Source organism: Cyprinodon tularosa, unplaced genomic scaffold (assembly GCF_016077235.1).
Source record: "Cyprinodon tularosa strain WSP-4 unplaced genomic scaffold, ASM1607723v1 ctg492, whole genome shotgun sequence".
Lineage (NCBI taxonomy): Eukaryota > Metazoa > Chordata > Actinopteri > Cyprinodontiformes > Cyprinodontidae > Cyprinodon > Cyprinodon tularosa.
The window spans coordinates 436,468-458,651 of NW_024039221.1; the positions used below are offsets into that span (position 1 = coordinate 436,468).

The following is a 22,184-nucleotide window of genomic DNA, read 5'->3' on the forward strand; positions in this document are numbered from 1 at the left end:
TATTGAAACCTTTTACAGAGATACATGCTAGATTGAAAAAGAAACATGTAGCACAAACGCACTGTCATTTCAATTCTAATAATCTTTGTGTCAAGTTGTGGATGTTGATAAAATTTGTTGTCTGCTTTTATAACAGATTCTTAGTGAGGAATGAGCAGTTTTTTGCAGAACCTTAGGAGCATTCTGAGGCTAAGGGTCCTACTCAGGGATCCAGTGGCAAGTCTGTTTGAAGCTGCTACTCTTGCAGCCTCTATTTGATGAAAATGAGCCACTCTCTACACATTAGGCCACTGCTCCTCAGTTACAGTATATAGGAATCTATTTTACTTTGACTTCTAAATCATTTTCTTCCCAAAATAAGCAATCCATAATGAAATGCAATGTACACAGAGCCCAATTCAATATAAAACTATTGAGTCACTTCAATCATAAAAACCCATTTTGTAAAACATAATATCTAAGAAAGATGATTGCATTGAGGTAACAACTACAGTATGCAGTAATCTTTCATTCTGCTCCATGCAAACAACCAAAGTCGTAATTTTATTTTTTCACTAAAGCACTGCATTTATAAACAGGAAACTCCCTCCTGCTCTAAAAAGACTTTAAACAGATGCATTTTTAGAAAAGTGCTTTCTGGATATTACTCAATTACAGCTTATATACAATATATATTTATTAGAATACACAAAAAAAAAAATCCTAATTACACTCTAAATACCATGCTAAACTTTCCCTAGAAATTATTATTAATTTTAAGAAAGAACATTTCTAATAGATGTTTCTGAAGACACTTTAAACTACATTAGTTCTGTCAACTCTAAAAAGGTAAAGAAAAACTACCTAATAAAGCTATTAATATCTGTATCCTATTATTTAATACCAATTTCCATTAAACTCTTAAATCATGCAGAACGAATTATATTTCTTAGAGGAGTATTTTTTTAACATTTAATTCCCCCAAAGAGATAGTTTATTTTATCCTCTAATGTTTATAGGAAACATAAAGACTGTTTTGTTTAGATGTAGTCTGAGAAGAAATTATGATCAATAGGTAATTCTTCTGTTTAAATTTGATCTCTAAGGAATGGAATGAAATGTTCGTTTACTGTCTGGAAATCTGTACTAAACTAAATGTTGTTTTGTATACACTCTTTGTATTCAAAATGCCAATAAAAGTTGTCTTGAGTCCTTTTAAAAAAAGATAAATATGCTGCATTAATATCATGGTTTTCCAGTCACACCGTCCAATAAATGTTCTTACCACCGGAGCTAAATTCACCCAAATGTGCACACACCATTCTCAGAGCAGTTGGCAATAAATTCCTAGCCTAGGGCCACACCAAAATGAGGAACAGGTTATCGAATTACATTTTTCCCATGAGCATCACACTTTTAAATAAATTCTGATTAAAAAGACCAAAAGTCAAACATTTTCAAGTTAGGAGAGAAAAGTTCACCTTTCTAGTTTCGGGTTTCTGGTCAGTTTAATTTCAAAGCACTTTTCCAACCTTTTCACCTACACTGTAGCTTCCTATAGTTTTGTAGTTTTGAAAATGCGTCTATACCATCAACACTAAGTCAAATAATTTGTAAGTGCAAACCTACTTGGCAATACACTTGATTCTGCTTTGTGGTAAAACCCCAAAATGTTCTTTCTGTTCACTATACATTCAATATCAGAAAATGTCCTAATCATTGTGTGGATAACAAAGACACAGAGTTCAGTTATTCTGCATGTGTTTCTCTGATTTACTTCCATTTACCATAAGGTGAAAGGAAAGATGTCTGCATTATGTAGAAGTCTAGAATATGTGCGATAATATGCTTTCCAATGGATGGGTGAGCAATTATTCCTTCTATAAATGCACGTATATGAGCAGGCAAAAGAGCCATCAGAGCAGGTTGAAGTGTTTTTTAATGAGCTGGAGCTCTTACAAATGGACTGAGTACGTTATGTGGCTCATGTAGAACAGGCGGGGATGAGAGGTGTTAAGAAGCAGCCAAAAGCCGCTATATTGACGCTAATTGTCTTCATTTTCTCTTTGCTCTGAGCAAAGTTAGGAGAAGGGTATATAAGCAGCTTCGCTGAATGATGTTCAGGCTGTTGTTTGTTGCTAATGAACCTACAGCTGGCTTTAACTGATGGAGGTGATGGTTCTTAATGTCTAATTCGTAGATATTACACACATGTTAAGGCAGTCAAACCTTAATCGTAATGTTTAGAAATCTCTTAGAAATTGCTCTACCCAGGTGCATATTTTGGCTTATTAATTTATGCCTTTTACCACTCACCTAGAACAACACTCTTTCTCCAGATCAAAGCTTGCAGCTTTCACATTAATAGTTAGGGTTGAGGTTTATCACACTGCTAAGCAGAATCATCACTGGATCATCACCAAGAAGCTTTTGTTTTTTTGGGAAGCAAATCGTCTTCAAACTTGGAAACAAAGTCCAGTGGATTGTTTTTTTTTTTTCTTCTTTTTTTTCTTTTGTTGGACCCCACCATTCATATTAATTTCACTGAAGCTTCAACAAATAATTGGATTAATCTTTATTGATAGATTATAGAAGTCATTGTCAACTTTTTAATGATCGATTTATAGTTTACTGGAGTATAGAGACTTTAAAACACACCTTAAGCTGACAGAGCGACCCACTTATAAAATATATATATATATATTTTATAAGTGGGTCGCTCTGTCAGCTTAAGGTGTGTTTTAAAGTGCATTTAAGATTAAAAAACTATTTTCGTCAACATGCTTGTCATAATCTTAAACTCCTTAAGTGGAAAAGTTTTAGTTTGACCTGGTTTAATTCTGTAAAAACATTATCGAGGACCCTTTTGCTATCCGAATATTTATTGAAAAAATAATCTAAAGATTAATCGATTAGAAAAATAATCACTAGTTGCTGCCCTATACTTCACCAGAGAAAACAAGACAGCAAATGAGGAACAGAGGACCCAACCTAGAGTCAAAAAGGATATTTATATAATGTGCGCTGATAAAAAGTTTTCCCTGATAACTCCCATTAAGAGCCTTTGTTTGCTGAGTGTGAACCTATCTCTATATTTTTTTAGATTATATTAATTGTATTTTTTGCAGTACACAACAAGTGACAGTAGTACATTCAACATAAGATTTAATTGAACTTTATTGAACTCTCATTGGAGAAATGTATCCCTGCATTTTACCCATCCCCTTGGGGAGCAGTGGGCTGCCATTGTGTGGCGCCTGGGAGCAGTGTGGGGTCACATTTTTACTCAGGAACCCAGAGTGGAGGCTGTGGGGATCAAACTGGGTACTTGAGATCTTCTCAGTGCACAAGCATACTGCTCTAACTGCTAGGCCACCACTCCCCCACAACTTAATCTCAATTTAATAACTTAATCTCCGAAATAAGCAAACATAAGTATGAAAAGAAAAACAAAACAAAAAATAGAGTAGATGAACAAAACACACATGAAAAACTCAACAAGCTGTATAATTTTTCACATTTTCTTCATAGTCTTTCAGAAATTTGGCCAATGATGACTATGACTCTTCGAAATGTACTCCCTTTCCTCTGAAAGTATAAGTAAGTCGCTCCTTCATACATTTTGAGAGTGAATCCATCTTTCTCCAGTACAATGATATTAATCTCCTGGGTTAAAATGGTTCCAAAGTCAATTAGTCTTAACTGACTGGAGCTAAGACCAAAGTTTTTTGAATAAATATCTAAAACACACATTCTTGCTCAGCAGTTACCTTCAGTCCAACAGTGTTTGACGAAGTTTGCATAACTGAGTTCCAGTACTGCTGTAGTTTTGGACACTCTCATACACATTGAAAAAAAGTACCTTTTACAACCATACACTTCCTACAGCTATCTGCAATGTCAGGCGACCGGCGATTCAGTTTGACTGATGTTATGTAAATTCTCATTAACTACTTATATATTATAATAAGTCTCATCCTCGTATCAATTGGCTGCTTTTGTGCAAACATTGCTTTTGAAGAAAATATATGCTGTTTATTTTACCAGTAATAGTCATCCAGCTTCTTTCCAGCTAAAAAAAATAATATTATGCTATAATACTTTTGACTGCCCTTTTATTTAATGTGTGGAAACCTGATGTGACTTATACAAAAGAGATGTATTTGCATGTCTGAAGTAGAGCTGCACAGAATTCAAAATGAAATAAAAAAATGTATGTTTCTATTGCTTTTGAATAATAAACTGTTCATCAGTCAAGATATGCAAAGTAGGACTGTTAAAAAAAATGCCATTTATTTTATGGAAGTAAAATGGCTAATTTATGGAAAACATTTTAATTTTAAAGTTCATATTATATTCATACATTTTCTGTGTTAACATTTTAAATTGATGAAGCACAAAGAGAAAATGCTGTTCATGTTACAAGTCTTTGTCTCTAAACAGAAATATGTTGGCTGGTTTGACTTTTTTTAAATTATCTTCACTTATGTCTAAATGTTTGCTTTTAAACCTGACCCAAGTACTCTGTACCAAAAGACTTTGACATTTTAATTACAAACAATGAGAAACAGCAGCCAAAAAAGCAGTGATGTAGTTTGTATTCATGACCAAAGATGTTGGTATGATTGCCTATTATTCTTAGAATCTCAGGAGAATTGAGAGCCTGAAAGGTTTGATTGATGGTTGGCAGAATGGGATTATACAACATGCCATTTCTTAGCAGCAGAATATCCTGGCCTGGTCCTCTAATCTCATGTTACTCTTTTTTTATGGACATGCTTTAAACCTTCTTCTGAGATTAGATTTCATGTCAACATGATTCATCATATCACCAATGAACTGTCAGTTGCACATTCAGGCTGGCAACCTCTCAATCTCGTCCCAAAGGTGCAACATGTTAGTCAGATCTGCTTAGTGGAAATGCCTCTGATGTTCACTGAAATCTGTCATTTTTATTTTTGGCATTTAAGCAAATTGGTATCGAACAATACAGCATTGCAAAGGAAGCAATAGAGTCGGTCAGATTCAGGTTCAATACACTGTATCCTTCAATGTGTTTAATACCATGTATTATTGTCTAATTGCAATGCCTTTCGATGGGAACTTAAAATAATTGGCTTCAACCCTCCAGCTTTGAGTTTCTATGATTCTGATACCATAATATCCAAAGAGTGATGCAAGTAAACTGGTTAAAGGACAAAGAATCAATAATGGCTGTAAAAATAAAAATGCTTATATTGGTAATGCATCGGTGTCAGCACAGAATATCCCCCATTAAAAGGCTGAGTGAACAGTCCATTAAAGGCACTTAGTGAGCAGTCAGAGACACATCCTGGTTTCAATCATGATTATAATTATCACCACATTGGTGCTTAATGTATCATTTCATTATACACATTAGATAACAGAGTATTTCAAATCCTCCCCAGCTTCAAACAATTAAATCAGCCACTACCCAGTATTTAAACCATACATACTGTGAATGTTCTTTTAATCTCTGTTTCTTCAGTATGTGGGTTACTCTGAAACTGTACCTAAAGCCTTTATTACGTATTGGAAGCCAAATATGTATCCAAACTTTTTAACCATGCTACATTAGCACATAAATCAATCTGTTAGAAAACGTGAGGTTATTTTGGACACAGTAATTAGATTTTTATTATTTATGAAAACAAATTTTTCTAATGACCTGTTGTGTACTGTGGAACATGAAATAATGGCAATACACAGAATACTTTTTTTTTGTTTTTTAAGGGGTGCATTGGCATTTTTTGTACCCCTATACAAAAAAATACCAAAAACCATTTGATCATGAGGAAATAAGGTTATATACACTAGGGGTCCATCCTGATAGTTACTGTTTTTAGCCTAAATAGAATTCCAGCAGGATGAGCAGTTAATGTGGCGCCAGCTGCTGACAGTACCATAGAACTACCAGAAAGCCAGATGATTTAAGTTCAGGCCGCTACTTAGAGCATGACTCTGCTGCAATGCCTTTCAGTAAAGTGGTGGCTTGATATGATGAAAGACCAACTGATAATAATAAATACACAAATCTTCCACAACTTTGAGTTCTACTTAAACCTCCCCAGAGATCTAATTTCTACCAAACACAGGAACACAGCTTCAAGGTAAGAGCTAATTAATGTTAATGTTAATATTAATATGTTTCTTCTTAGAATGCCCTTGGGTTTTAGACCACAGACACTAAGAATAGCATTTCTATCACTAGTAACTGTTTTAATAAGCATGTTTACTTATGCTTCCATTAACTCCACACCGATATGTTATTGTGACATCCTTGTAAAATAGATTCCAAATCCTAAAAGGATTTCTTTCCTGATGAAATAAAATAATACTCTATTTCGAGCACTTTTCTTCTTTTCCATCTTGGAATCAATTTTTTTTGTGTGGATCTTGGAGCTTAATAATTTTCTCACTTCGCTGGGCGGCATACCTGGCATACCTTAGCATGGTACTTCTTTGTTTACCCCCTGCCCAAATGTGCAGTATTATATCTCAGTTGTTGCTGTAAATATACAGGAAGTGCTGTATTTACTGACAAATTCAGCAAAAAAAAGCATAAAATACACAAATAGTTAGCCACTGACATAAAAATGTCAATGTAGACATGCATATGCACCTTTTAAGGTTTGGCTTTTCTCAATGAAATTTCTGCATTATTTGGTACATTCTATTCTCTTCGGCCTTTATTTTAGAAAACAAGCACTTAAGTCCAATATGTTTAAACCGGGGCCGCCCAAACTTTTTGCATTAAAATATAGAAAGGTGAAGGAAATTTACTGTAAAATCCCTCTTTGTATTCAGGCACTGCATTGTTTTGTATCAACTGGCAGCCAACATTAAATATACAGATCATCTTCTATAACAAGCACCTATTGTATTTCCAACCGTGTCAGCATCATAGATATTATAGTAAGTAGCAATTTGCTTAGTTCAATGTGTTCAAAACAGTTTATGCATTATGCAGGTATATGTTTTACAAATATCTTATAGTGCAGTTTGCGGAATGGAATGAAAAATTGATTAACATAAGGAGTGAGAAAAGCTGGGCACACAGTCATTAAAATTACACATTAGGGAGGTTTCGCTATATCGTGCCAACTCTGTCCAATCAACTTGCATATCAAAAACTCACCATTACCTTTGCCAAATGTAATATTAACTGACAGGTTTAATAAATGGCATTTAGCTTCCATTTTGTACATGTTCCACATTCAACTGACTCTAGAGTCCACTTAACTTGATCAAAGTGAAGTTAGGCATATTTTGCCAAAATATTGCTGTTTACATACACTGCATAAATATACACTTTACATTTTTAATCACCTCCCAGTGACATGTAAACAGTCTAAACTAAACAGACTAAAGCCCCATTTATCATTTATAATTCTTGGGTAATGGCTAAATTTTTTTAAATTTATAAATGTAAAAATAATTGGATTTTCTTTTTTTTTTTTTTTTGTAACTTTGTTAAGAGTGTACTGGCTGTATTTGTTTTAGTTATCCTTTAACAGGCCTCTTAAAATGTTTTCGTGGCCCATTCCTCATGACAGAACCAGTCATGCCCTTTTTTTTATTATTTGAAAGAGTTTTTGGGCACAAAAGTTTGAACTTTTTATGTTTTTCGATTTTGCTGTAATTTCCCCAAATTATGTTCTTTTTCAGCTTTTTTTTTTTTTTTTTTTTTTTGTCTGACTGCTGCTCCAGGCACCTTTTCACCATCCTCCACCTACTGACCTTTGAAATAAGTAATTGTTATTTGTTATAGAATGACCAAACACTAGCTGATCAAAACGAAGAACATTTATTCAGTAATACATTTCAATATAATTTTTAAACTTTTTATCCTGCTCTGAGCTAATATGAGTACTGAACATTTTTACTGTGCCTAGTGACTGTGTATCAGATTAAACCAGTACTTTCTGCTGGCTGATTTGTTTTTGTTCCGTAGTTGATTTGACCATTTTGTACCAAAACGCATTTATGTTCTTGGACAAAAATATATATATTTTTTAAACAGCATGTCTTCATCTGATTGCAGCTGTATGTCTGCATTTCGTTTCATGCAAATTAGTTTCCTATCTTAGCTTAATTTGAAATAATTCATAATAAACAAAAATAAATACATTTATATATATATATAGTTTTTTTATTATTATTATTTTAGTTTATTATGAATTATTTCAAATGAAGCTAAGAAAGGATAATAATAATATTAAATACTAATATTTATGGACATAACTTTGTAAAAGTAGATGCACGGATTAACACTGACTGATGGTGGTGGGACAGGAATGTAACTTTAGGATGTAGAGAGGGAGAGATCTTGGAAGAAGATGTCAACAAAAAAAAATGGCTCCAGCAAACTAAAGCTAAATAACTGGAATACAACGAAAATATAAGTTAATTTTAAAGTCCTACAAAACAACTCCAGTATGAAAATTATTTGCCTTATAAACATGTAGAAACGTACTTTATTACCGATGCATAATTTGCAATGAGCATTATTACCCAAAGTGTATCTTACTGACTCATTTAGTCGTTTTGAAGCTTTTCTTGTTTTACCTGTAATTTAGGATATGAAGGATATCATTGAAGCTTTTGCACTTTTTGTAAAAAAACAGTACATGCATCTGTTGCCCATTTTAAATATTTTCTCCTCATTTTATTGGACATATAACCATGATGAATGGTGCTTGAAATATTCATTTACTTTAAAAGTGTCTTCCTTTCTGCTTCAGAACCCCAGGTCTGTTGAACAGAAACAGTGAAATCTTTTATTTCACGGCTTCCTGAAGATTACACTTGCTTTGTTTACCTCCCACCCTCCTGAACACCCTGAAGGAGCCATAAATATGACACTTCATTCATTTAAATAATGAACACTGGAGACTAAATGAAAATATAAAGTGTGCTTGAGAGCTGAGGAGCAGCAATTTCGATACCTCTGCAAGGTAAAAAGCTTGATTCTGGATCCACACACCCACACGACACCTGACATGCACCTGCTGTGCTTCAGGTGTGAATTATGCGACCTTTAAAAGGGACAGAATTTTGTTTCCGTATGCATGTCTTTGTCTGACCGCTAGTTTCAGAGGAGAACAACAAAGTCAGGTTTGACAAGCTCTCTCCTGTTTCTTTGTAACACACATTCCCCTTTTTTCAATCTCTTTTGTTTTGATTTCTAACTATGTTTTCCTCAATCACCTCCATCCCCACGTCGGTTCTGTTTTCATGTCGGCATCCTTGTTGCTCGCTGCCTCTCTGTACGGATTCTGTCACTGGTGTCTGGCTTCATGTGAATACCAATGGGAAGCGAGTGGGCAGGAGATCATGCAAATAAGACAAACTCATTTGAAGCTTGATTTCAGTTTTCACTGGTTCTGTGTTGTCCATATAGTCATAGTTTTCTCTAAATTTCTTTTTTATTTTACACGGCAGAACCAATTCTATAACCAATAAAATCTCATCTCTTTCTGTTTCAAAAGTTTCTTTGTTTACCATGCTCTAGGAACCTGCGTCAAAAGCAAAAAACAGACACTTTGTAGCTCCTTGTCAGACTTTATCCATCTATACAGGTGCTGGTCATAAAATTAGAATATCATGAAAAAGTAGATTGATTTCAGCAATTCCATTTAAAAAGTGAAACTTGTATATTATATTCATACATTACATACAAACTCATATATTTCAGATGTTTATTTTGTTTAATTTTGATGATTACAAATGACAACAAATGAAAATCTCAAATTCATCATATCAGAAAATTAGAATATTGTGAAAAGGTTCAAAATTGATGGCCCCTGGTGCCACACTCTAATCAGCTAATTAACTCAAACCACCTGCAAAAGCCTTTAAATGGTCTTTCAGTCTAGTTCTATAGGCTACACAATCATGGGGAAGACTGCTGACTTGACAGTTGTCCAAAAGACGACCATCGACACCTTGCACAAGGAGGGCAAGACACAAAAGGTCATCGCTAAAGAGGCTGGCTGTTCACAGAGCTCAGTGTCCAAGCACATTAATAGAGAGGCGAAGGGAAGGAAAAGATGTGGTCGAAAAAAGTGTACAAGCAAGAGAGATAACCGCACCCTGGAGAGGATTGTGAAACAAAACCCCTTCAAAAATGTGGGGGAGATTCACAAAGAGTGGACTGCAGCTGGAGTGAGTGCTTCAAGAACCACCACACACAGACGTATGAAAGACATGGGTTTCTGCTGTCGCATTCCTTGTGTCAAGCCACTCTTGAACCACAGACAGCGTCAGAAGCGTCTTGCCTGGGCTAAAGAGAAACAGGACTGGACTGCTGGTGAGTGGTCCAAAGTCATGTTCTCTGATGAAAGTAAATTTTGCATTTCCTTTGGAAATCAAGGTCCCAGAGTCTGGAGGAAAAGAAGAGAGGCACTTCATCCACGTTGCTTGAAGTCCAGTGTAAAGTTTCCACAGTCAGTGATGGTTTGGGGTGCCATGTCATCTGCTGGTGTTGGTCCATTGTGTTTTCTGAGGTCCAGGGTCAACGCAGCCACATACCAGGAAGTTTTAGAGCACTTCATGCTTCCTGCAGCTGACCAACTTTTTGGAGATGCAGATTTCATTTTCCAACAGGACTTGGCACCTGCACACAGTGCCAAAGCTACCAGTACCTGGTTGAAGGACCATGGTATCCCTGTTCTTAATTGGCCAGCAAACTCTCCTGACCTTAACCCCATAGAAAATCTATGGGGTATTGTGAAGAAGAAGATGCAATACACCAGACCCAACAATTCAGAAGAGCTAAAAGCCACTATTAGAGCAACCTGGGCTATCATAACACCTGAGCAGTGCCACAGACTGATCGACTCCATGCCACGCCGCATTGCTGCAGTAATACAGGCCAAAGGAGGCCCAACTAAATACTGAGTGCTGTACATGCTCATACTTTTCATGTTCATACTTTTCAGTTGGCCAACATTTCTATAAATCCTTTGTTTTTATTGGTCTTCAGTAATATTCTAATTTTCTGATATGATGAATTTGAGATTTTCATTTGTTGTCATTTGTAATCATCAAAATTAAACAAAATAAACATCTGAAATATATGAGTTTGTATGTAATGTATGAATATAATATACAAGTTTCACTTTTTAAATGGAATTACTGAAATCAATCTACTTTTTCATGATATTCTAATTTTATGACCAGCACCTGTATACAGTTCCTCGCTAAAAGATTTATGCATGTAAAACATGGCTTATTGTGAAAATATTTTGGAATTATAAATGATGGATTAACACAAAGTAGGAAAAAAGGTTTTAAGTTGAGTAGAAGGGATGTTTTTATTCAATCTGAGAGGAGACTTTATAGAATAATTTTTTGTTGCATTTAAAGGAAATCTGTTGGGCTGGTTCTAGATTTGCCCTCTTCAAGGTTAGAATTCAGCCCATTCATCCATGTAAATATTCAAAGCTTAGTTAGATGGGATAAGAAAGAGTCTGTAATGATCAGTTTTCTAGCATTATAATGAGAGGTGGATCAATACCTCGGATGACTGATATTTTTGGCCAATTTTAGCATTGTGTTTTTGTTTTTCTATTAGTATCGGCTGATAGGTCTTCCGTTCCCTAGTTCATTAGCGCATTCAGCAGGAATGCCTCGAGAGGCCATTTGTCTCGCACACGTTTAAATAATAATAATACATTTTATTTCAAAAGCACCTTTCTGGACACTCAAGATCACCCTACAAAAGATAAAAACACAAAGGCAGAAGCTAAGTCAAAACACAAAATAAAAACCACTTAAAAAATGCAAAGGCTGGGACAATGGAGAAATTGAGAAGTGAGTCCGTGTTTTTACGCAGGGGTGGTAGAAAGTTCCAGAGATGGGGGGGCACAGTGGCTGAATGCTCTGCTCCCCATGGTGGTGAGACGGGCAGAAGGGACAGACAGGTGTACTGCAGATGGGGATCTGAGAGCACAGGAGGGGGTGGGAATATGCAGGAGGCATGACAGATATGGGTAAGGAGGTGATGGGCCTTGAATGTCAACATGAGAATTTTATATTGAATGCGGAACTGCATAAGGAGCCAGTGGAGCTGTCGGAGGACAGGGGTGATGTGGTGGATAGAGGAAGTTATTGTTATAATGCAGGCAGCTGAGTTCTGGAGCAGTTGTATTTTATGGAGTGATTTTTGACGAAGGCCAAAGAGGAGAGAGTTACAACAGTTCAGTTGGAACGTGACGAGGATGTGGACAAGTATGGCAGCAGTTTGTGGAGTGAGGGAAGGATGGAGGCGGTTGATGCTTCTTAAGTGGAAGTAAGTGAAACAGGTAATGTTATTGATATGGGTTTGAAAGGATAAGGTGCTATCAACAATGACACCCAGACTCTTAATCTGGGGGCAATGGTAAGGTGGAGGAGCTGTCAATAACAAGTGGGAAGCTGTCGGTTTTGGAAAGAGTTGATTTAGTAAACCTCAGGTTTACTACTGTTTAATTGAAGGAAGTTGTTGGTGAACCAGGCTTTTATTTCAGAGATGCAACCTCTGAGGGAAGTGGGTGGAAGAGAGGACTATGGTTTTGTGGTGAGGTAGAGCTGGGTGTCATTGTCATAACAGTGGAAGTGGATGTTACATTTGCGGAAAATACTGCCAAAGGGAAGGAGGTAGATGATGAAGAGGAGGAGCCCAAGGACAGAGCCCTGGGGCACACCTGAGGTGACGGGGAGGGGGTGGGGGGATAGGATTTAATAGGCATTCCCTCTTGGGAGCGAGTACAGGGTTGTGCATTAGGGTTATTATTTTTTTACAACCTCATATCCCTGTATCGTATTTTGATTAACTTTTATTAAAGATTACATAAAATATTTATTTTAAGGTGATTTGATAAAAAAAAAACTCACATACAAAGTGATATAAACATTTTTAATTATCAGCTTTTTTTTGGGTCAAGTCACTGGAAGCATGGTCAAAATTGAACACAAGCTTAAGAGTCACATGTATAACATTAAATAGCGTTAAAAAACACAAAAGGAAGTCAATTGGCAATGCTAATGTTAGACAGGATGAATCTCAGTGGAAGGTTGTCCTTGTTTCAGCAAGGCTCGTGCAAATCTTGCATAATTTTGATCTCACTCGCAGCACTAGTTGCTCCGGGCAATGTTGATTGGAGATTCATCTGTTTTCCAGTGGGTTGTCAAGCATTTCAGACCTTTTGAGTATTCTTTCAGAACTGCATATAGTTCATCAAAATCTTTAGCACGGAACAATTGGATGCTGAACCAATGGTTCTAATATCATACTCATTACCATTTTAAACTATCATATCACAGCTGCCCACAAGAACAAATTAAAAGTGTTTCAGGTATTGTAAGTGCATTTGGTACTGCTTGTGAATACTTTCCTAGGCTTAACGGATTTAGTCAGTTTTTTCAAAGTGGTGTGTGCGTGACCCTTTTCAATATTTCAAAGAAATAAACATAGTTTTAGTCATTAATAGGCAAAATTTTATTCATTTGTCCTACAGGAAATAATTTCTGAGAAAAAAAGTCAAAGACTCATCACCCTGTGGAGAGGGTGGGTCTTTATAAAAGTTAGTGAAAATCCTTCACTATACCTTTAAAAAGGTTTATTTTAAGTTTATATTTGTTATCATCATGTCTGTTTTATGATGTACATGGAGCCACATATAGCAATACCGGCCTGAGGAATGGGCAGCGCATATCAGGGACTGGTTAGACTATTTGAACACATGGAGCTGCTGTAATCTAAACTAGTCTGTTGTAGCTTTGCATCCTTTATACCCGTTGTCTAATACCCTAATTGCCATAATTGAACCATTTTTATTTGTATTGCACAAATTCATGACTTGTCAACTCAAGACACTTTACAAAGTCAGTTAGGTCCATTTATACAGACTAATTGGTTAAAATGTTTCCATCCAAGGAAACCCAGTAGATTGCATCAAGTCATTGGCTTGCAAAATTCACTCCTTCTGGGTGAACTATTGTGTTATTGACTATTAATGCTTCATACCAAACATGCAGGTAGTGATAAATACTTTCATTTGACCATGCAAGGAACAAAGCCATTCTTTCATAAAGTCCATATTTCTGGAAGTGTGTAATGCTCAATATGATTCTTGGTTTAAAAAATAATCTCACTGTAGCAAAAAAATAAAAATAAAAACTTGAAATTTTGTGTCATGAAGATTTTCCCCATACTTTTACTCTGTCATGTTCTTCTCACAGATATTTTGTTAATGTCCTTGTCTTATGTAAAACACTTTGCTTACCTTCTGGTAGAAATCTACTTTAAAGCTTATTGAACCCATTTTTACTGAAGCTTTTATCTCTTTTTTTAATAATTCTCCTCATGGCCTTGTATTGAATCTAGTTATATGGTTCATTTGTATGATTGATTTAATTAGACCTCCCCAGACAGACTATTGATTTCAGCTGAATCTAAAAGAAAGAGCAGACGAGAGTGTGGTAATAAGCAGTCGGCTACAGAGATGGGGAGGTAGCAGAGTGAATGTGAGGAAGAAAGATAAAAGATGAAGAGGATGTAGGTTGAGAAAGTACTGAAGGGAAAGACTTACAGAATACTGTAAATCCTAGACTGACATAGAAAAGTGACGGAAAAAGAGAAAAAGTCAGAATATCACTCGGAAGTTTTCACCCCAGATGCCAGAAACTTTAGCATTTTAGACTGACTGCAAAGAAGGAGAAACTTTCAAACTGACAGAGGGAACAGAAAAAAAGAGAGGGTAAAGAATGAATCATTTCCATGTTGGGCTCTAATTAGCATAATATTTCTCTGTGTGTTTCCATCATCCTATTTTTAACTGTCAGATTGAAGGACAGAGATGACAGAGTGCAAATAACGAACATGAAATTGTCTCTTTTAAACACAGGGAATGTGTGATCGTGCGTGTGCAGTCGGTGTTTGTGTGTTAATTCCTGCCCCGATGTGTAATGACTGCTTGCTCTATTTCAAGAGTACTTTTGCATAAAAGACTCATGTTTTCCATGGCTTCTTGTATCAAAGCAAAGCCTCAGAAGCTTAGAGGCCACTCCGGCTTTGAGGTTTCAGATGGTTGCCACTTTGAGTCCCGCACCATCGGGGAGCAGGGAATAAAATCCCCTAATGGCAAAAAGTGAAGGGCATGGAATTAGCTTTTTTGTTTCTGGAGTATTTTTGGTCTCTTTGATCAGGGTTTCAGGGACATGAACTCAGTTTGGGCTATTTATCTCTAACGGGGATTTAGCTGGAACTTTAACTCCACTAAATATGTTTCTTTTCACTGTAAAAAATCAACCTCTTAGAAAAATGGCCACACTAATTTTTACCAGCTGTCCAATGCCTGCTACTGCCAGGTTTCCCCTTTTCACTAAGAGGTTTAAAAGAAACTAAAAACAGTTTAGCTAATAGATTGTAACATCCAAAACACAAGGAAATTGCCATATATGGTAGGAATGGCAGGGGAAAAATGCAAAATTTTTGCAACGGCTTGGCTAAATACTTCAAATCATTAAGGAAACTAATGATGTGGTCATCATAATAAGGGCTATCTGAATAGTGCTTGCAGTTAGGAAGGAGCTAGTACTAGAATGCAGGATGCTTTCTAGTGCCAATACAGTTGGCAGTGGGACCTCCTGACGTCCCCAGCTAATCCTATATGGTGACAGACCATCTTGGCCAAGGGTCAGCAACTCAAACTGTTCAAAGAGCCTGATTGGACCCAGAAAAAAAAAATAATCTGTCTGCAGCGGCGTACGGCAACACAGGCTCTAAGTGTATTGCCACTATGAAAAAGGACTACGTGGGCTTAAATATATAACAAGCATTCATGATTAAGTCTTTATCCTGGAACAAATGTCCCATCTACTCTGCTGTACGATATTTGGTCCTTTAAGTATAAATTCCATAGTAGCACGAGGTGAGGGACGAGTAATGAGGAGTAATGAACACTCTCACCACAAGGAGTTCACTGCTTGCCGCTTCACCGCGCAGTTTATATGTATTAGGTTTTGTTGCATTGATGAAATTATAGAAACACAATAAGGAAATCAGATTTCTGCTGTAATTTTTTTTTTTTTTAGGATTTGGGGAAAAAATGGAAGAAAGTTCACTTACCTGCATAAGAGCACTACCTGTTTAATATGTGAACGGTTTTCCATGCTTGTAATAAAACTAGATGGCAGTAGTGGAGTTTGGACATGCAATCCACCTCTTAAACCTGTCTTTGCTCTCCTCTAATTTCTGAAGAAGTTTGCACTTTGCACTAACTATCCAGATTATTAGTTCAGTAAGCCATTCAAAATTGATTTGTTTCAACTATATGACCCTGGTGCTTTTCAATATAAAATTTAGGTTCAATTAAAGTTGGATTTGCTGCTTTCAATTTGTTTTTTTATATTAAGTACCTCATTATTTATAAGTTATTGTTTTTTACTTTATAGAAAGAATGAATTTGATTTTCAGACATCTAAATAAACGGATCACAAAAATATACACATGGCAACATCTGATGCCAATTGCTTTCTTAGTGTCAGGAAGATAAATCAGCCTATCAATTTCTGGCCTGGATGGCTGTCGGCTGTGAGATTGCTGCTGGGAATGTGAAGCAGGATAATGTAAGTTTGTAATCAGTCACGCTTTCAAAAACAAAGGTTATGACAAGCAAAGATGAGTAGAAAGGCATGGCTATCATCAGTTAGAGTGGCTAATCATGTAAAGGAAAAGCAACATGATTCAGAAGTGAGCAAGTTCTCAAGCAAATGATTAAACGTGGCAGATGCAAAATAGCGGGACCCAGAGGTTTGGATGAAGCTGGTTTATTCAGCAATAAACAACCATTAGATATGTTTTAAAGTTAGCTTTCTATGGCATGGTGATTAATATTAAAATTGAAAGCTTCATCTACTCAAAAGAGATCATAAATAAATAAAATAGGATTTAAGGCATGGCTTGGTTTAGATGTAAAATTAAAAATAGATTAATGGTTGTTACAGCTGTGTTCAATACGCCCTTGTATTATTGGATCCAGTTAGAAGCTGTAGAACGTTACAGGTATAAAAAAAAAATACTAAGATAAATGCATTACATATTTAAAGCAATGTATACTTTTACTGCATAATATAAGAAAAACAATTTTTTTTTTTAGAAATGGCATTGATAAATATTTCTCTTTACTCTGCCAAACATTAGTGTATTAAATCCATTTTTCCTGGTTCTGAAGTTTATGTCTTCCCCATCTGGTAGCTTGAAAAACGAGACAACAGTGCCGACCCATAGGTACTGTAATTATCCGCTGTGATTGATCACTCTATTTGTTAGAGTGTAGCTCCTAGTGCTCCACAAACTTTTTTGGACACGTTACAGGTGTCTTGGCCAAAGGCTGGGCAGTGCCGTGCTTCTACTCTTGTCAGTCATATACTATCATTTACTGTTTTTTTCTCTCTTTTTTTAAAATTCCCAACAATATGTAATCCAAGTATTGATTGCTGCAGAACTGATGTCCTGTCACCTATCCTGAGCTGTGTGGTTTGTTCTACTGTGCATCACTGCTGGACAGACTGATGAGTCATTGTATCAGAGATTCTTTGATGGCGTATCTGAACCTGATGAGGTGAACGCTGCCAAACAATAAACTTTCTCTTTCATCTCTACTCATCTACACCAACCCCCCTCCTTCTGTTCTCGTCCCTTCATCCTTTTGTCAGCCCGGCTGCCTGCCTCTCTCCAATCATCTCATCACTTATCTTCCTTTCTTCTCCTCCTCTCCCTCCTTCAGATCCCACCTTTGTGTCCTCTAGTCTTTTCTCTCTTCTGCCATCCAGATTTCTCACCTGTGAAGCACCTCTTTCTCATTAAGTCTAATCCCCGTCTCTGTATTTCGCTCTTTTCTTTCTTCCACCCATTCACCTTGGTTTACCTCTCCTCCATCTGTTTTTTCTTCTCCTCCTCTTAAACTCTCCTGTCAACTTAACATCAGCATAATATTTGCTCATCCATCCAAATAAGCCTTTGCCCGCTGGCTGGGAATCAAGTTTTGCATTTAATTTAACTCTAACACACAAACACACACCAACACGAGCACCCACAAAGGACTATTAAACAAAGTGCGTGTGATCAGTCACAGTATCACGGCCAGCAATTCAATCGGAACAGGTTGACTTTTTAGTCAACAGAACAAGTGATCAGTGGAGGATGAACAAAAACATCTTTGGGCATTCTTGAGTTTGATGCCAACAGATCATTTAGTTGTTATGGGACTGTTGTGTGGGGTCAACAGTCCATGTAAACACATCAGTAATTTTTTTTAAGACTACAAATGGCTGCTTCCAGCAGCACGATGCATCATGTTTAAAAAGCTAAATAATCTAGAAATTGCTTCATTAACAAAGCACTGATTTTTTTGGCCTCCCAAAAACTGAACCTCTGGTTTTCTCAGCCAAACTAGCCATATACCACAATATTCCAAGACTGGATCCCTGTCTCTGACTCTATCAAAGGAAGTAAGAAACTTGCTGATGTTACCTACATTTCTCTACAATTTGTCACTTCACACTACTAAACATAAGAAAGATCCGGCCATACCTAAACCAACATGCTACCCAGTTCCCGGTCTAGTCTATTGTTTTGTCCAGCCTTGACTATTGTAACGCAATACTGACTGATCTCCCAGCCTGTACGATAAAACCAGTACAAATGATCCAGACAACGGTGGCGTGTCTGGTCATCAATCAGCCTATAAAGTCTCCCATCACTCCTCCAGCCTCACTGGATGCCTGCATCAAATTCAAGTACCTGATGGACAAAGGGTACACAGGGTATAGCTCATGTCTACTTGAACCCTCTAGAAAAGGCTTATGTCACAACTCGGTCACTCCGGTCAGCAATGGATTGTCATCTAGCAGTGTTTACACCACGCTTAAGACAATCCAGACTGTTTCCATTTGTTGTTCCAAGATGGTGGAAGGACCTACCAAGCGCTATGAGAACAGCAGTGTACCTGTCTATCTTCAGGAAACTCCTAAAGACCCACCTCTTCGAAGAGCATCTCCTATCCTAAATCTTACCCATAGCTCTGCACCCTTCTAAAACTCTTTCTGTACTTCCCTCTATATTTGCTGTCACCACTGATTCTGACTAGGGATTTTCCTCTATAGATCTTATTGTCATTTTGATTATAACCATAACGTTGTGTCTACTTTGTAAGTCATTTTTAATAAAAGCGTCTGCTAAATGTGTAAAAATAATGCAACCGGTCCTTAAACTACAGTAGGTAGGAATGTGTCTTTAAAGCAAAATGCAATATATTGAGTGGGTGAATGAGTGAACATTGTCATTATTTACAATTCACATGATCATAGGGAGGCTAAAAACTGCAGTTCTATGAAGTTCCTAAACATTTATATGTTTAAAATGATATTTTCCAAATGCTCAATTTGAGAGAAATATTGCATTAGAGAATCATTTCAAAGGCTAATGTCCCATTTCATTCCTCTGTCTCTAATCATCTTTAAGGTGTTCGTCGTCCACCTGAGCTGGATCAGCGTGCTAACGCCAACGTCCACTACACCCTGCTGATTGCCTGCGTTTTCGTCGCATTCTTTCTGGGAGCCATCCTGTCGGGTTTCTTGGTGTCATGTTACTGCAGCCGCAGCGCAACACACCGAGCTCAAAGGCTTGGGAAGGACCCCGAAGCTTCGCTGCCGCACGCTCTGTCCCTGCGTTCGCTCGCCAAGCTGAACGGGCTGCTGGATGGGCAACCCAAGGTTGGTGCTAAGCAACTTTGTGGCAAAAGATATTAACATAACTCATAGTGAATTCTCACTATTTGAAAATATAATGTTTTGGGTGGATAATGAAAACCTCGAAGGATTAAGCATTTTACTAAATTGGGTATAAAAAAAATAAATAAATCTTTACAGAAATGTAAGTTTGAATTTTGAGGAAGAGTAAGGTGATCATGTTCATCTTAATATTGTCATATGTACCAGTTTGATCTTATTGCATATAAATACAGCAATATTCCTTAAAAGGAACCTGTAGGGAGTTATTTTGGTCCAGAAATGCACAAACAGTAAATCTAAATTGAGTTGAAGATGCTTTGAAAATGACATTAAATGAAAACATAAAGTTAACGGACGTAAATCCGCTCATCGCTGCTGCTACATCACATTTCAATCAGATTTTTTAGCTACCAGGCTACAGTTGAGAGGCGGCAACATAACTGCCTGAATTTTAAGAAGAAACATTAATATTCATATCCTCCCTTTTCCTCCTCCTCCTTACCCTGAGGAAACACATAATAGGAATCACCTTGGTGTTATATTCAGTCATTACAGCTGACTGTTTCATTATTATTCCATCATATTTCTAAATGTCCTTCAGTTAGAAGCAGAGTCTCTAAGCTGCTGCTAAACTCTGACCTTTTTTGTTCAAATATACATTTAAACAAGTCCCTCATTAGAGTGTGTGGAACCATTAAAAAGTTCACCCTTATTTTGTCTTGCCCCAGGATGACAAGCTGGACGTGTCGACACCAAAAATGTACAGCTCCTTTATCCCTAATGGGCGGGCCGAGCCCCACCTTCACACCCCTGGGCATCAGGGCCTGCAGCTGGGAGACCCTGACCTCAACCTGTCACAGGTACAAATCTTAGGACCTGGCATTAGTTTAATGTTTATACTTGCAAAAGTTACGAACTAGAGAAGTTAAAAAGGATTCTCATCACACTACAAATGAAAGCAGATATTACATTTAGAAGTCTTATTCTCCTTTATAAGTTTTAAATTAATTGAATAGTCAGAGAGTCAACCCTTATTCCAAAGATTTTAATTAATACCACATTTTGGCTTCTTTTTTTAACAGTTAACTAATATTTTATTGTTATTAATCTGGATTATATGCACTGAGGAGTTTCCCTACCAGTGCAAGTCAAACCTTTATTAACTAAATACCATACTTAACAGCTAATACTTATATACAAGTGTTAGACTTTCCTCACAACCACAATGACACACATGAGGTTATTGGGGAAACTTTACCTCCTGTTGGCAAAAATGATTGACAAAACGTATCAGAACTGCTTGAATTAAATTTTACCTTATATGTGCAGAAAGAGCAAAGGTTGCACTGATCCTGCAAATGAATAAATTATGCAGTTTATGAATATTTTTAGTGACATAAGGTGTGTTGAAAATGTGCTGCTCCTATTTAAATTGAAATGATTTGATTTGTACCTGCATTTGTTTCTTAGTATTTGTTTGGTTGCATAATTATTGTTTTTCTTTTTCTACTTTGGTTCTAAGTCATGATCTTAAGTCTTGTAGCTTTTTTTTTTAACTTTTAAATTAAAAAAATAAAATGTTTTGTTTGTTATTTTAACAAATTGTTGCTTAATTAAGGTGCAGATGTGCATGGCCAGTTTAACTTAATAACTCCTGTTAATGTGTTGATCCTAGATTTTTTAAAGATAATTTAACTGAAGGCAAATTCCCTTTTTTTAATCAATCTTAGATTACCTCCAATTTCCAAAAAAGTTTTATGAAGAAGTGTAGAAAACTCTCCTCAGTAAAAATAAACCTTTAGCCAGGTCCTGAATTAAAAATAAAAATCTAATTTAAAGAGGTTTGTCTTTCATAAAGGCTCTTTAGAACTGATTGCATTCAATTGACTGCAGAATTTCAGCACCTCCCTTTAAGCACAGAATAATTTTGTACGTGACATTTCATTTCCCTCCCTGTTTGAAATACATATAAGGCCTTTTTTCTCGAATATTTTTAAGTCTTGATAAATTCAACCTGCAAAATTTATTGCAGATAAATCCTCATCTTAATATCAGAGTGTGCAATACTCACAAATGTTATGAACTAGTGTTTATTTAAGCTAGTTGGATGGAGTCTCATATTAACATATGCTCACACAGGGGAAAACATATTTTAAAGGTTAGACTGCACTGGAATCACAGATGACGTATCAAGCAGAATTTACCAATAATCTACCACTAACCAGACTTTCTTTGATCCTACAGTGCTACGCTAAATGAACCACTTAAATATCGTATTGTCTAAGGCGAGGGTGTCAAAGTGGTTCCAGAAAGGGCCATGTGGCTGCAGGTTTTCTTTCCAACCAAGCAGTAGCACACCAGACTCCAGTCATCTCATCAAGTCCAATCTGAACATGATGACTTGA

At 36.5% G+C, this 22,184-nt stretch overlaps 1 protein-coding gene across 2 annotated transcripts in view; it reads left to right on the forward strand.

The window, feature by feature from the left end:
- LOC119794809 (semaphorin-6D-like) overlaps positions 1 to 22,184 on the forward strand; it is a 210,979-nt gene that overhangs the window by 185,740 nt on the left and 3,055 nt on the right. For both annotated transcript variants that reach the window (XM_038302512.1, XM_038302513.1), the window contains exons 21-22: positions 19,511 to 19,761; positions 20,508 to 20,639. In XM_038302512.1, the coding sequence (XP_038158440.1) occupies positions 19,511 to 19,761; positions 20,508 to 20,639 (383 nt within the window). The remainder of the gene's footprint in view (positions 1 to 19,510; positions 19,762 to 20,507; positions 20,640 to 22,184) is intronic.